The sequence below is a fragment of the Saccoglossus kowalevskii genome, chromosome 16, assembly GCF_978046115.1.
Source record: "Saccoglossus kowalevskii chromosome 16, keSacKowa6.1, whole genome shotgun sequence".
In the NCBI taxonomy this organism is placed as follows: Eukaryota; Metazoa; Hemichordata; class Enteropneusta; family Harrimaniidae; genus Saccoglossus; species Saccoglossus kowalevskii.
This window is the reverse complement of record NC_140656.1, coordinates 17,933,498-17,948,783: the sequence shown is the minus strand read 5'-3', so window position 1 is coordinate 17,948,783 and position 15,286 is coordinate 17,933,498. Positions and strand designations below refer to the sequence as shown.

Sequence of the window (15,286 nt, the reverse complement as noted above, 5' to 3'; positions counted from 1 at the left end):
TAAGATAAGAGATAGACTTGTCATTTTCTACAATACTCTCAGATATCAAAATAGTTTCCCTCGGTTGTACGTACAGACGAATGTTTCACGAACAGCTAATCAAATTTTGAAAGAAAATAACATAATTAAAAAATATGACAAGCGCATAAAACATTTTATGCACATACATAGTATTTGCACAGTCTGCTCCCTCCCCACATGAAATATTGATAATGATTGACAAACCTTTTGATCAAAAACTAAAAACAATATCTGAAAATGTCTGTATGACCCAAAATGGTGATGAACTTTACTGAAAATTTTACAAAATTTAAAAATATTTGGACAGCGGATTGAATTTCTGGTAGACCAAGGTGTGTTCAGTCAAATGAATCTTATTATAATTCAAGAAGGGTTGATGGGCACTCTCTATTGAAGATGGACATACAGTGCTTAATTTCAAATGTTAAATTTAACAGGTGTTAGTTTTGTCACTGATACAAATTCATTGTAACTGGAGCTACGTTACATTCAAAGGTTCTCATCTTCGGCAATAAAATGATACGTACACAGCAACTTTGAGAGGATATTGAATTGGGTTTAATATTATTAATATATACACATAATTATCTATCTTGTTCGTCAATGAGAGGAGTGGCATCGCCAGCTGCTGGTGTACTCGTAGGACTGTCCTCTGGCTTGTCTTCAGCTTGTTTTCGACTGGCCCACTGTGCTGCAGCTTTAGCCCAGTCCATAGCCTCTGCTGACTGGGTGGTCCTGCAATTTAATATAAACCAATTTATACTGACATGTGGGCAACCCAGAGAAAATTCTAATTCTGTAAGCTGCTTCAATTTCAAGCAAGACAAATTTTGAATTCTGCAAGCTGCTTCAATTTCAAGCAAGACAAATTTTGAATTCTGCAAAGCTGCTTCAATTGTGAGTGACAAATTTTTAATTCTGCAAACTGGACCAATTTTGAATTCTGTAAGCTGCTTCAATTTGAGTGAGACAAATGTTGAATTATGTAAGCTGCTTTAATTTTGTGTGAGAGAAATTTTGAATTCTGCAAAGCTGCTTCAATTGTGAGTGATAGAAATTGTGAATTCTGCAAACTGGACCAATTTTGAATTCTGCAAGCTGCTTCAATTTCAAGCAAGACAAATTTTGAATTCTGCAAAACTGCTTTAATTGTGAATGACAGAAATTTTGAATTCTGCAAACTGGACCAGTTGTGAATTCTGTAAAAGCTGCTTCAATTTTGTGCGAGTCAATTTTGAATTCTGCAAACTGGACCAATTTTGAATTCTGTTCTTTGTAAGCCGCTTCAATTTTAAACTCCCATGCTGCTTCTATTTCAAGCAAGACCAATTTTTAATTCTACAAGTGCTTTAATTTGTGAGTCAGACAAGTTTTGAATTCAGCAAGTTGCTTCAATTTTCTATAGGACAAATTTTGATTTGTGAGCAACAGAGAAATGGACGATGCATACCTTTGTGGAGTACTTCTGGGTCTTGTAATAGTTTGTACTGGTTGGATGTGTTGCACCGGTTGCACATTGCTAGGTGGTGGGGCAGTAGGAGCGGCAGTATGAGACGGCACATGTGCAGGTGTAGCCCAACTCTGTCTGGGTGTAGGCTGATACTGCGGTGTCTGAATGGGATTTGTCTGTGGCGTAGCCATAGGGTAAGATGGAGTCATCAGAGGCGTGGCGATTGGATTTTGTGGAGTGGCAAATGGCTGTAAAATAAAACCATAAAATAAGATATCAATATATATGTGCCTCCTTAGAGAAAAAAAAATTACAGGATGATAAAACCTTATTGCGAGACAGGTTTATCTCAGGATTAATTAATATTTGTAATTTTATACACTGCTACATTTAAAATTTTCTGTAGTCTTTGTCATGTGACTCGGTGTTCTCATAAATTTAAACCACTGTAGTGGTAAAAATGTACAAACTAATTTACATACATTTGCATATTATTTGCATAATTACAAAAAGAAATTAACCTATGATACTCAATAACACAGTGCACAAAATTAAACAGTAGTGTTACAACTACACATCAATTAGATTTAAAACATCAGCAGAAGCACAGCGGAAATAGCACTGTGGTCAGAAGAATGACTGCGACAGAGCAGACCAGTGTGGTCAGGAGAATGACTGCGACAGAGCAGACCAGTGTGGTCAGGAGAATGACTGTGACAGAGCAGACCAGTGTGGTCAGGAGAATGACTGCGACATAGCAGACCAGTGTGGTCAGGAGAATGACTGCGACAGAGCAGACCAGTGTGGTCAGGAGAATGACTGCGACAGAGCAGACCAGTGTGGTCAGGAGAATGACTGCGACAGAGCAGACCAGTGTGGTCAGGAGAATGACTGCGACAGAGCAGACCAGTGTGGTCAGGAGAATGACTGCGACAGAGCAGACCAGTGTGGTCAGGAGAATGACTGCGACAGAGCAGACCAGTGTGGTCAGGAGAATGACTGCGACAGAGCAGACCAGTGTGGTCAGGAGAATGACTGCGACAGAGCAGACCAGTGTGGTCAGGAGAATGACTGCGACAGAGCAGACCAGTGTGGTCAGGAGAATGACTGCGACAGAGCAGACCAGTGTGGTCAGGAGAATGACTGCGACAGAGCAGACCAGTGTGGTCAGGAGAATGACTGCGACATAGCAGACCAGTGTGGTCAGGAGAATGACTGCGACAGAGCAGACCAGTGTGGTCAGGAGAATGACTGCGACAGAGCAGACCAGTGTGGTCAGGAGAATGACTGCGACAGAGCAGACCAGTGTGGTCAGGAGAATGACTGCGACATAGCAGACCAGTGTGGTCAGGAGAATGACTGTGACAGAGCAGACCAGTATGACAGTAGGGCCATGCTGTCTGTTTGTATCCTTGGGAAATCACTGTGACTGTTCTATAAAACAGGGGTCGAAATAATCTGGTACACACTGCACTATGCACAGATTATAAGCTAGTGCAGGTAAACTCGTAATTGTGCACGCTGTGCATGTAGAAATTAACACAACATTTTCTCATATTCACTAAGCCTAAATTAAATTCAACCAACATTGTAAGACAACTCAAAAAGGAAATTCGTTCGTGATCAATCAAGCCCCCATAAATTTTATTTAAACTTTAAAAGTGGTGCATTTCACAACAAGTTAGTGCAGGTATATTATAATTCAACGTGCACACTGTGCATGCAGGTAAAAAATTGCAATCCATGTAAAACCATATGATTTCACATCTTTCAGTAAACTAAAAGGCTGCATCGAAGTTAGCTTTTCAGCTGTTTTTAAAACTACTTTGCTCATGAGGTGCTTCTAACAAAGACAAGTTGATGCCAAGGTATTGACTGAATAGTATCAGCACAGAATAGTCATCAATTGTGCCACCAAATCTGCTGCAAACAAAGTTTGTTATTAGAAGAGGTTGTGTATATGGAAAATAAATACTCACCTGGTTCCTTACTCCAGAATATGAACCATACTGACTGGTGCCAGCTGTAATCAAGGGTGTCTGATTTGATTGTTGCTGACCTGTCATGTTAGCAATGGCTGAATAGACATGAGGAGGGAATGCACTGATGGCTTTCTGTAAAAGACTGGTGTCCACATCTGTGAAGTAGAATTAATCACATTGTAAACAAATAATCAAAGTAACCAGCACAAGTACATAATAGGCAGTATAATTAAGTGGAGGAAAAAAATAACCAGTTTGATAAAAATGGTCTGAACATGTGTACTTAGCTGTTCAGTTTCAACTTGAAATCAACTAATATTCGCAAAGATTATTACTGTTACAGTATTTGTTCTATTAAAAGTAAATCTCAAATAGAAACACTTAAAATTGCATTTATTGTATGCTGATCACTATTATTTTGACCATGGATATGGCTGTTATTTTCATAAATGTATGCGCCGATTATACATAATTGTACTTCCTTTCTTTCTTTCAAGTTTGTTAGCCTAAAAAAAATGCAAACCTCATTCTCGGAGAACTTACTTGCTAAATTAAAGCTGCTTGCTGGTGTGTTTTCTGTCCTGACAGACATTGGTGTAGCAGATGAAGGTGTTACACCTGAAACAAAACAGTTTAAATTCAAGACATGTGACATACAACAATCGCACTTGGTAACTTACAATGTGATATTGATGACAGACACTCGTTGTCAATAGTGTTACATGATATGGACATACATCATTTACTATTTATTGAGGACACATTTTTATTTTTGGTCCACTTCATGGTTTGGTGACACTATAGAATGAATTATTGTTTAGTAAAATCTTTTACTGGCATTTAGATTCACTATTAGAGCATATTTACTGGGTTTTAAAACAGGAGGGTCGTCACCTGTGCAAGCATGGGAATTGAGTCCCAAGCGACGATAACACAGGCTAAAAACACAAAGGCTCATGGGTAGACCCTTGTTTGTAAACAATGGCAAGCTATGGCCATCTGACACATGCACAGGTGACAACCCCCCTTTTTAAGTTCACTAACTTGGCAGGAAAACAGTTAATTCTATTGTTATGTTCGAATTGATTTAATTTAGCGAATTTTACTTATCGGTGCAGGTTATGTAGCACTCACACATTTGAAGACGCTAGAAGCGAGTAGAAACAGTTATACTATTACTATTACCTGGTATTGGGTCCCTAAAGTGCTCTTTAAACCATTTCAACAGAGAGTTGAGTGATGACTGCATTCGCTGCCTGTATCGAAACCCATCGGGCGTAATCGTCACATACTCCATCCGTGGTTTAACCCTCGGTTGGTAAAAGAGTACAAACTTCCCCGGATATTCCCGTGCCATGGACATAAAATATGGAATCTTGGAAGGAGCTTTTTTCTTTTCAACCATAAGAATTTTACTAAGTATCTCCTTCTTGCCACCTTCTGTGTTTTTGTAATACTTGTGTTGCAGAACGTCACGAGCAAATGATGACATCGGTTGGATGTGTCTGGCGATGATTTCATCCAAATCCTCAAACTCCTGAGTTAAAAAGTAAAAAACAGAAATTGAGCCCACTGAATGTAGAAAACCGCATACGTAATAGTAACCGCACCCCCAATTCCGGCTTCGGGGTTAAAGAGTTCTTAACAAAAATTGAAAAATTGAAAAGTACCTATTACTAACCGCACCCCCAATTCAACAAGACCGTGACTGACTTCATTGTTTCAACCAGCTGTTCCAAAACAGCATTGTTCCTAATCCTATTCATTTGTTTCGACAACATGCCTAAAAATATTCACACCTATTTATTGTTCAGCGGTGATAAGATGTCAGACAGGCAATGAAACTGCTTTTGTTCTGGCGGCGACCTCTGTCAATACTCTTTCTGAATACGTCTGTGTTTCGTAAGTTTTAAACAATGAGCTTTTATCACCGTAAAAGTGTTAAACTGAGCATTGAAGAATAATTTATCTTTCGAAAACAAATAATTACTTAATAAAACGTTTTTTCGAATTTGGCCACAGATAAACAGCTAATTAATGACAAAATGTCGACCATTTCGATCATACTTTGTAAATATACAAGTATCTGATATGCATGGAATGTTAGATCATGAAAAATTGGTTGGTTGTTTCCTAAAACGTGACAAAACTTAGCAGTTTCGTCGAAAGTGGGTGCTAACTTGAGCAAGATGGCGTACCGCGCAATTAATTTATTCAAGTCCCTTTGTTATGTTGAACAGCGTCAACAGTACAATCGGCTCTCTAAACATAGGGCGGGCCTTCATAACAGCATATATTTACTTACGGGATATACATGCCTTCAAGTACAGATATGTTTGCATTACTCTCAGCCTATGGAGAGTGTACCGTTATCAGATTTGTTATAATCAGTTAGCTCTAAGTCAGCACTACCGGATTCGGCCGATACCCCGCCCGGGCGATCTTATGGAGGATTTGATTTTTTTTTAGAAAAATGTGGACCAAAAGATTGCCCGGGCGATGTTATGGCAGATATTACGAAGCCCATCTTGTCTGAAAAAATAACCCTGCGCTGATAAAAATGGTCTCAGAAAATGTTGAGAAAAAATAATGTTTCGCGTTGACCAAATATAATCATTCAACGTATAAATTCAAAGTGTTTTAACACGTTGGTGACAGGTCACATTTTACGTGAACAAGAACATGCACTAAGAAGGAAAAGCAAGCCAAAGTCGAAATGGGGTGCATCATGGACATGACACAACACACGATGCGACAACTGGGTGATCAGTGACATCATTTTGGGGTGCAATTGCACTTCAAGTACTTCTTTGCGAAACTTGCTGCGCGGCGATGCTGACATCAAGTGTATGTTGACCAAAATTTGACTCCAAATCACGCACTGAACTGGCGCGTTATCTTAGCAACCTTTTTCTTTCATGCTCCGCGCGTCGATCTAGTAAACTTATATCCGACGGTACTGTAATTACGCAACTTGTATGCAACTCTGTACTTTGAATATATCAACATCATTTACTTGGTGCACTGCTTTTCTAATTACGCAAATTTGTTTAAAATATTGTACTAGCTCTGAATATTTCAACTTTGTAATGTATTGCTTTCATGATAACTACGCAAAATTCATTTTATCTTTGACTATTGTTAGGGCACTGACCCGGGGTATTGGGTCTGTGAATATTTCAATATTACTGACTTGATAATGCGTTGCATTCGTAATAATTATGCAAACATAAACATGGGCGCATTTAAGTCATTAAAAAGGAAAGTAGTCGGGTGTCTACGGAAAGTCAAGAAAATATTTTAAATACTTGTGATTCATCGATGTTCCAATGGTGAATTATTTTATTCGAAATGAAGTGAATATGTAATATAAACCATACCGTGCGTCATTAAATTTTACTATAATATAATATAATGAACTCTGGGCAGCGCACTTCAATCGCATTATTCACGTACATTTCGACTGAACTCTACTAACCACGTGTTTGAATTACCTGCGGCATTGGGTAATGACCTCCAGAGTTCACGAACTGATATTTGAATTCGGACCACCCAACCCGTCGACAGAAACCGCTATATCCACTGTTTTTTTATCGGTGTCACCACTCTCATCTATCTCCGCCAATTTTGTTTTGAGTTTTTTTATTTCATCGGCGGCATCTTGAAATTCTTGTTCTAATAGTTTTTTAGCAACGTCCAAAACTTTCCGAGTGTTTTCTCTGAATGTGGTTCCAGATATAATAGAGGAGGCGGTAATCCCATATAGCTACGCATTGCGTGACGACCCTTTCCAATGCCACGAGCCGCGATCACCAGCTTACGATTCACATCAAAAGAACGTCCACTCTTTTTTGACGCAGGAAAAATGTCAGTCACGAAGTTACATTTTTTATTCCACTCTGCGGGCTGACTATAATATGAGCCCAGGCCACTTTCATTTAGATATCTTTTAACGGCGTCAGACATTTTTAGGCGGCCATTTTTTTTTCATCTTAGAACTCCTTCCCATGATATATTAGGTTATTAAAACACCGAGAAAAGCTTGAAATACTATAGTGTAATGTTTGTTTGTGCTTCGATCGCGTAACGGACACTACTTATAGATTACACAGGATATAATAAAGCTGGATGGTCAACAAATCAGTATGCAAATTAAATCCTTTGTCTTCAGTCTGTCATTCAACATGATATGTAAATGCATGAAGGACGTGTTCACCTACAACTAAGTTTCCGGGAATAAATTGAAATTACTCAACAAATGCATTGTGCACTGTAAATTCGGACCAAAGATAAAGAAAGTACACAATATAAGGTTGCATAATCCAGGATTTTTAGAAAAAAGTTTTTTTTTTCTAGTTTTTCCCCTCTCGCTACCTTAAGGGATGCTTCAGTGAAAATAAAACCCAGTGAATACTTTTTTTTCCCTATATTTCATATGCAACTCATCAAAAATTAATTCCAGCTAAAATAAAGTATTTTACAGTACCACATAACAGATCCAAATTGAAGATTCCAATTTAACCTTTCTTTTAAAACACTCAGAATTCTCAGAAGAAATAATATTTAATTTATGTTTGTCATTGTAGCAAGACACTGCATTCAAAAATATGATACAGAATATATGAAGATTTCATATGTTGCCGGCACATGGCAGAGCAGCTTCATACACAGCAAGAAAGGGTAGCGCGTGATAGACTTTGATAAACAGTTAGATTAAAGAGGCTGCCTACCTCATTACTAATCCACAGTGACTGTCCCAAACTGAAAGCGTTTTCTTTGCCTTCTTCTCTGACATCAATATGTTGACAAATACCATCGTCTACCTTCCATGTGACTGTCAAATGATCCTGCCCCTGAACCACAATGAAATAAAACAATATTGAATATTGTGAAGATTGTATTCATAGGTAAAAATTGCACAATGAATTAGTATACTTTCACTTCATAAAAAACAGATAACAAATAAAATCACTTTCATTGCATTGAATATTGAAATATGGTTCTTTACATATAGTGCAGAAAAATTTGAGCAAGACTGTCTGGAGCTGAAAACGTTTACATTTTTCTCGACAACGTTTTGTCTATTTTTAAGTATTTTTTTAAATTTGAAATAATTTTTAACCTGTGAAAAACATTGGTGCTCAAAAGGTTAAACTTTTTAACAAATCATTTATGTAACAGCAAATATAAATATCGTACTTAAAGTACTGTAAAATCATTTATTTTTACTGGCATTTAATTTCACTGTTTTAATGATTGAAGCTATTTCACTTGGTTTTAAGTTCACAAACTTGGCAAGGAAACAAGTTTTATTGATATTTCACAAGTTCACATGGATTTAATTTGGCAGATTTTACTTATTAGTGAAAATAGCGAAATTAAAAACCAGTTAATGCATTTACACTACACAGATACACAAGATTACTGAAATTACTAGTTACAGTAAAAAAATAGCTTTGAGAGTTTTTTACCTTGCTACTTGGTCTGACAATGACTTCACCTTGTTCCATGTTCTCCATCATCTTTTCAGTTTGCTTATAATCAATATTATGAAACGACGGATGAACAATAACTCTCTTTACGTAGGCTGTGAAATAATAGAAAGGCTATGAAACGGAAACCCAAAATAAACCAACAGTATGTCGTATCAGGAATACATTATTATCACTTGGATTTAATTTTTGCTGAAGAAATGATTAAGTGGATATACCTTTTTTTCTACATTTCAACTCGTGAAAAATTAGTGAAAATAAATTATATACAAAACACTCAAAGTCTTTTCAGCGAAAATTAATTCCAGCTAAAATAAAGTATTTTACAGTACGCTTTCATTTCAGGGTTGATCAATTTTTGAAGATCTTGCAAGATACAAAAATTCACAAAATTGTGTTGCAATGTTATTTTTTAAAAAGGATGAATGCTCCCAAATGACAAGATCGTAGCTATTTCTAGTTGGCCACAAATTACCAAATTGTAATCACTTCTAGTAGTCTCTAATTAATGGTTCACAGTACCTCGTCTTTGTTGCTTTTTATTGCCGACATCATCTTTGTTCGTGAGTTTCTTTTCGACATCATAGTCGTAATAAATATCTCTGGATGGTATCCATTCACCGTTTCTATCGGCGAGGTCAGAGGATCTACATGTCAGATCTACTTGTAATTTCTCTGTATCTAACTTAGTTACTCTGCAATGTATTGACATACCAATCTAGGAAACAAGGCAACAAAAGCATTATTTTAGCATAAATTCTGTTTTTTGTTTTAATTTTTCGTGCTGTAAATAGTTATTTTCATTCGTGGCACATATGAAAAAGTTAAAATACCTTACAATTGTTGAAGAATTTGGTAAAAGGAAAACCATATTTTATAAACGAAATAAATGTTTGCACCATCAGGAATGACCAACAGCCACATACAATTTGGTTTTTTTGAATGCCTTTCTTCACAACAGTCAACGAGCTGACCTAACACAATTGTACCTTGGGATTCTATTTTGACTCAAAATCCCTAAAAATCAGTCATGTTAGAGGGCATACTAGATACCACAGACTCAACTACAGGTTTTGTACACCCGGAAGAAATTTCAGGCAAATTCAGGGGTTATATTGATTAAGATTCCCGGCTATTTTAGTCAGGATTTATAGGTCGATGCCAAGAGAAAGTTTATTCAAATTTTGTCTGAAACAATGTCATCATGTGGTATTGAATTAGGTCAAAGGTCAAATTTCAAGACTTTTCAAAGCCTGGAAATGTACATTCCAGGATTTCCAGGCTATGTAAAGAACTCTGAATTACTCCAGTTTTGAGATATATTGTATATCTCACCTGTACTCTGTCTTCAGGATTCTTGACATTTTTATCACTAATCATTTTAGTCGGTATAAACCCAGTCACACCATTATCTAATCTTGCTTTGACACCGACGGCTGAACCAGGACATTTATTACCATCAAAGTGACTCCATACCTGCATACAAAATAGATGGAACAATCTTTAAGGAAGAAAGAATTTAAAGTTGTAATGTTGGCAAAATTGAGTGCAATAGCAATGGTACTTGCAAGATATCCTTGCCAATAAGCGAGCAGTTCTGTATACGGTAGTTCAGTTGTGATTGAATTTTCAACATCTTAGGCAGTCACCGAATCATCTGATGGATTCTCTGTTCTCTAACAGTTGAAGACTATATTACAAAACCAATATTCGATTGTGAAGCATTTTCCACTAAGACTAGTCTGAGATGCAAGCCATAGTTGTTTCCCGAATTAGGTCACTCCATTTTGAATTTAAAGGAGAAGCATGCATTTTGACAGATACAATGTAACTGGTTGATGAAAGCAAGATTTTAGCACTTGTCAATCTCAAGGTTTTCAATAAATGGATTTTATAATTACCCTTTGAGTGTCATTTTTCTGCATTTTTTTTTATTTTTGGACATGTTCCCCTATTGGCTATCTTGATTTGTAAAAAACATGGAAACATGTTGGTTTTTTTTGTGAAAGATGAGAAACGTTGACCCACCTCACTAAGCTCAGGGAAGGTATCTTGCAAGCAGAACGGACACTGCCATAAACCCGTTTCATCTATCTTCACGGGGTTGGCCTGATCCAGCTGCTCGCCACGGGGTCGCCTATGCGCTATTCCGGTTACTTTACACAGCACCATCTTCCCTACATAGAATGTTTCAGGAGTCTCTTTCGTCAACATGGCAAATCGTTCTTCTGGAGTAGGAGAGTGAAACGGTACTCGCAAATCTTTGTATCGACAATTCAACTCGGCTCGTATATCATACAATGTGATTCCCTTGTTGCCATAACCCTGGGAGCAAAAAAAAATTAATATCAGGTCAAAACAGATTAATACAGTTTATGTTTAAATAATTATGTCAAGTAATAAAAGAAAATTTGCCTATTTTTGTCATTACCAAACTGATCAAAACCGATTAATAAGATTTATGTTTAATTATGTCACATACATTTTATCAGTATACTGTGACTTCCCCAACTGATTTGAGAAATCCTGCCCTTCATCGTTTACTGCTTTTTGAAAGCACTAACCTGTCTTTCTAATTCCTCTGCAAAAGCATCCAAATCCAAATCTTTTAATTTATCTGGATTTTCCAAAATCTCCTCTAGAGCCCCGGCTGGATTATTCTCTTCTGCAGATTCATCGTACTCCAGTGCATCAACCGCCATTTTCCTGGCCCACTCGTAGGTCTCAGGATGCACACGTGATCCATCCAGGACTTCTATGTACGAATCAGTACTGAGAAAGATAGTAAAGAATCTTGGCTGTTAAGTGACGAATGATCACATTGAAGATCACTATGGCAACAATTCATCATTCTGAAAACTCGGTACAAATATAAAATAATAATTTTATCCTTTTAACAACAAAGTCAGCTTTGGCACATTTTACCAAGTTTTGATCAAGATCTGTGCCCAATGAAAAATTATGTCCATCTGAACAAATACCCAAAAAATGTGGCTTTCAAATACTAACAAACAAGATAAGTTGACACAAACAAAGACAACAATGACTCCCTAAATAATGTAACTGACTATTTCCAGCAAACTAGACTAGTTCGCTTGGAAAAAGCAAACCAAATCAGACCCTTAATGTAACAGTGAGTATTAATCAAAGGCATGTTTGCTATATTTATGTACAGCAAACTAGAGTAATTCCCTAGTTTGGTTGAAAAAAGCAAATCAGAATCTAGATTGGCTCTCTAGTTCATTTGTAAAGGGCAAATCAGACCTTCAAAGGTAACAAAGTGTTTACAGCAAAGTAGAATGACTTCAACTCACCTGTCACCCATAGCATTGGTGTCTATTTTAATGAAGCCAGCACAGTTTATGAATACTTTAGGTCCCATATTGCAAGCTGTCACCAACTGAGTTCGGTTTTCAAGCCTCATGTTGTTAGACTTCAATTGCTGTCAAAGAGAAACATTCTGATTACTATGACAAAAGTCACAAAAACCAAAAACTAGTATTTTAAAAACATTCACTGTACATAAATATAGCAAACAGAGTACCCAAGTGTGTGTGAATTTCTGGTAAGACCAAAAATTGAAGATAAATTTATCTGACATTTTTTGTTGTCTTACACAATATCAATATTCTACTCACTATTATCAGATGATTGATTAGGTGCATGTCATTCCTTGGTGCCAGACCTCATGGAAATTATACAATATGGGAATTGACTTACCCTTAGAAGGTGCATGTCTTTCCTTGGTCCCAGACCTCATGGAAATTATACAATATGGGAATTGACTTACCCTTAGAAGGTGCATGCCTTTCCTTGGTCCCAGACCTCATGGAAATTATACAATATGGGAATTGACTTACCCTTAGAAGGTGCATGCCTTTCCTTGGTCCCAGACCTCATGGAAATTATACAATATGGGAATTGACTTACCCTTAGAAGGTGCATGTCTTTCCTTGGTCCCAGACCTCATGGAAATTATACAATATGGGAATTGACTTACCCTTAGAAGGTGCATGTCTTTCCTTGGTCCCAGACCTCATGGAAATTATACAATATGGGAATTGACTTACCCCTAGAAGGTGCATGCCTTTCCTTGGTCCCAGACCTCATGGAAATTATACACTATAGGAATTGACTTACCCTTAGAAGGTGCATGCCTTTCCTTGGTCCCAGACCTCATGGAAATTATACACTATGGGAATTGACTTACCCTTAAAAGATGCATGCCTTTCCTTGGTCCCAGACCACATACAAACTGTACAAGCTGCTGGGTATGGGGATGATTAATACATTTATTTACATCCAAACCAATCTCATTGACACGGAAGACAAACTCTAAGTAGATGTAGTACAGTAGTTCCTCTTTGGGAACTTCATCCTGTTGGTATGAAAGTGAAGAAACTGATGATATAACTGATCCTAGTTTTGAACTTCACACATTATATTATTATAAAATATAAAAACGTTACCTCCAAACCATTTTTTACCATGTTTATCATACTGATTTGATTCTATTTCATGTTCTACTAACAACACTGGAACGAAAATATAATTTTATAAATTGTGTATGCATGTCTGTTTCATCATACGTATCTTAGAATTAAATTTTGAATGTTTGAAATGTTGAAAAAAAATTGTCATTAATTAACATCGTGTTTGATTCTGTTGCAGCATTTTAGTGAATCAGAAAGGCAGTTTACCACCTGAATAAACTCTTGGGTAAAAAATTAATGCTACAATCATGAATACTGTGTAAACCGATATAGTTTTGCAAAAAGACAAATTTTCATGAATTTTGCGCGACTGTGAAAAGTATGGAATTTTGTAGAGTGAAAATTTGTTTGGGGTCCGATCACACTCTCACATAATTAGTCTTCACAAATGCCAAAATATTCAAGAATTGCGATCATTTTAGCATGTAGCCACAACTTATGTTAGAAATTTACTTATTCTAAAATACCATAGAAATGCAGGCCAACATTCAATTAAAATACTGGCCCGAACATCTTTTTTTTCCCCCCAGGCGACAGTTCTGGACATTGAGTGTCACTGTTGTCTCTCCTGACATTTTTTTTTTATGTGAAAATTGCAAGAGCTAGTGCTGACACATAGTGCATTTTGCCACAGAAGTCATATTCATGTTTGAGACTACGTAACAGGGCTGTGTGGCCATCTCTCTGTCAAATGGAATTTTTTTAATGCGCTATCCTGGCGTCAACCAGGCTCGGTCGAACACAAGCACCTGCGGATTTTAACCAAGGTTCCCCCAAAGTCGCATTCGTTAGTGAATGAATCTCGGCCAGTGGAATTGGCCTTCCCATTGAGTCTGTGGCACACTCACCCAGGGTAGGGGTCGACCCTTTTATGTTCAGCTTATGGTAGGATTTGAACTTGGGTCTGCCGATCATGAGCCTGATGCGACAAGCACTATGCTACCAGTGACCGTGCTACCAGTGCCCTAACATCTGGAACCAGCTACCACAGATTATAAAGGACATTACCACAAGGAAATTATTTAAGTTAAAAATAAAACAAACATTAATTCAATAATCGTTATTTATTATTATTATTTGCTTTTATATGTACAGTTTTAGGTTAATATAAATCACCCTCTAAGACTGTAATTCATTTGTTTCTGAGGAATCAGACTATAGAGTAGTCCACGGCTATTTCTGGTTCCTATTTTACCTATTTGTTTTGGAAATTACAAGTGTACATTAATAGGTGAAATAAATATTTGATTGATTTGTAGAACAGATGATAGGGTGCAAGTTTTCACCACTCTTAATGTATGCAAATATGTAAATGAGCATATAGTTTCCATCAGAACTGTTTGGGTAGCCAATTACAAGATTGTGTCTAATTGGCTACCCAGACCTAACATCTAACAATCAGACCAATCAGAAAGCAGCTTGTTTGTAGACTTTTTTTTCGACATTTCAAATTTCGCCTTGTTCACATGCTTTGAATTAACTTGAACTGTATGGCTTTCAGGAGTTACTATCTAGAATAATCACCTGCATTCGATGAAACTGCAAACACAGAATGTCTTCATCAGAATTGCAGAGTCTTGAAAATTCAACCAATGGGTCTTGTAACCGCCTCGCGATAGACAACGCTTGACGTAAACAGGTTGGATATTCACGAAACTCATTCTATGAACAGAAAAATTATTGAAAAACCTCTTGATTGAAATGCAAACAAAGTATGATAAATTGAACACCATGTGAATCACGAATCTGTCTAAAACTGAATCCCATGTGAAGCACAAACATGTCTAAACTGAATCACATGCAAGTTTCTTCTTCACAAATTTCTAGTCCTATATAAAGTGAACACCT

The 15,286-nt window shown here is 37.0% G+C and overlaps 1 protein-coding gene across 1 annotated transcript in view; it reads right to left on the bottom strand.

Moving 5' to 3' along the window:
* Nucleotides 1–556: 556 nt before the first annotated feature.
* The window catches only part of LOC100376052 (transcription elongation factor SPT6-like), a 47,623-nt gene continuing 32,893 nt past the window's right edge, over nt 557–15,286 (bottom strand). The window contains exons 21-34 of the mRNA XM_085491150.1: nt 14,963–15,100; nt 13,156–13,323; nt 12,260–12,387; nt 11,510–11,717; nt 10,974–11,270; nt 10,281–10,421; nt 9,468–9,663; nt 8,925–9,040; nt 8,184–8,306; nt 4,639–4,990; nt 3,997–4,071; nt 3,451–3,608; nt 1,472–1,719; nt 557–756 (exon numbers count right to left, since the gene is read on the bottom strand). Coding sequence (XP_085347276.1) covers nt 606–756; nt 1,472–1,719; nt 3,451–3,608; nt 3,997–4,071; nt 4,639–4,990; nt 8,184–8,306; nt 8,925–9,040; nt 9,468–9,663; nt 10,281–10,421; nt 10,974–11,270; nt 11,510–11,717; nt 12,260–12,387; nt 13,156–13,323; nt 14,963–15,100 — 2,499 coding nt within the window. The 3' untranslated portion in view covers nt 557–605. The remainder of the gene's footprint in view (nt 757–1,471; nt 1,720–3,450; nt 3,609–3,996; nt 4,072–4,638; nt 4,991–8,183; nt 8,307–8,924; nt 9,041–9,467; nt 9,664–10,280; nt 10,422–10,973; nt 11,271–11,509; nt 11,718–12,259; nt 12,388–13,155; nt 13,324–14,962; nt 15,101–15,286) is intronic.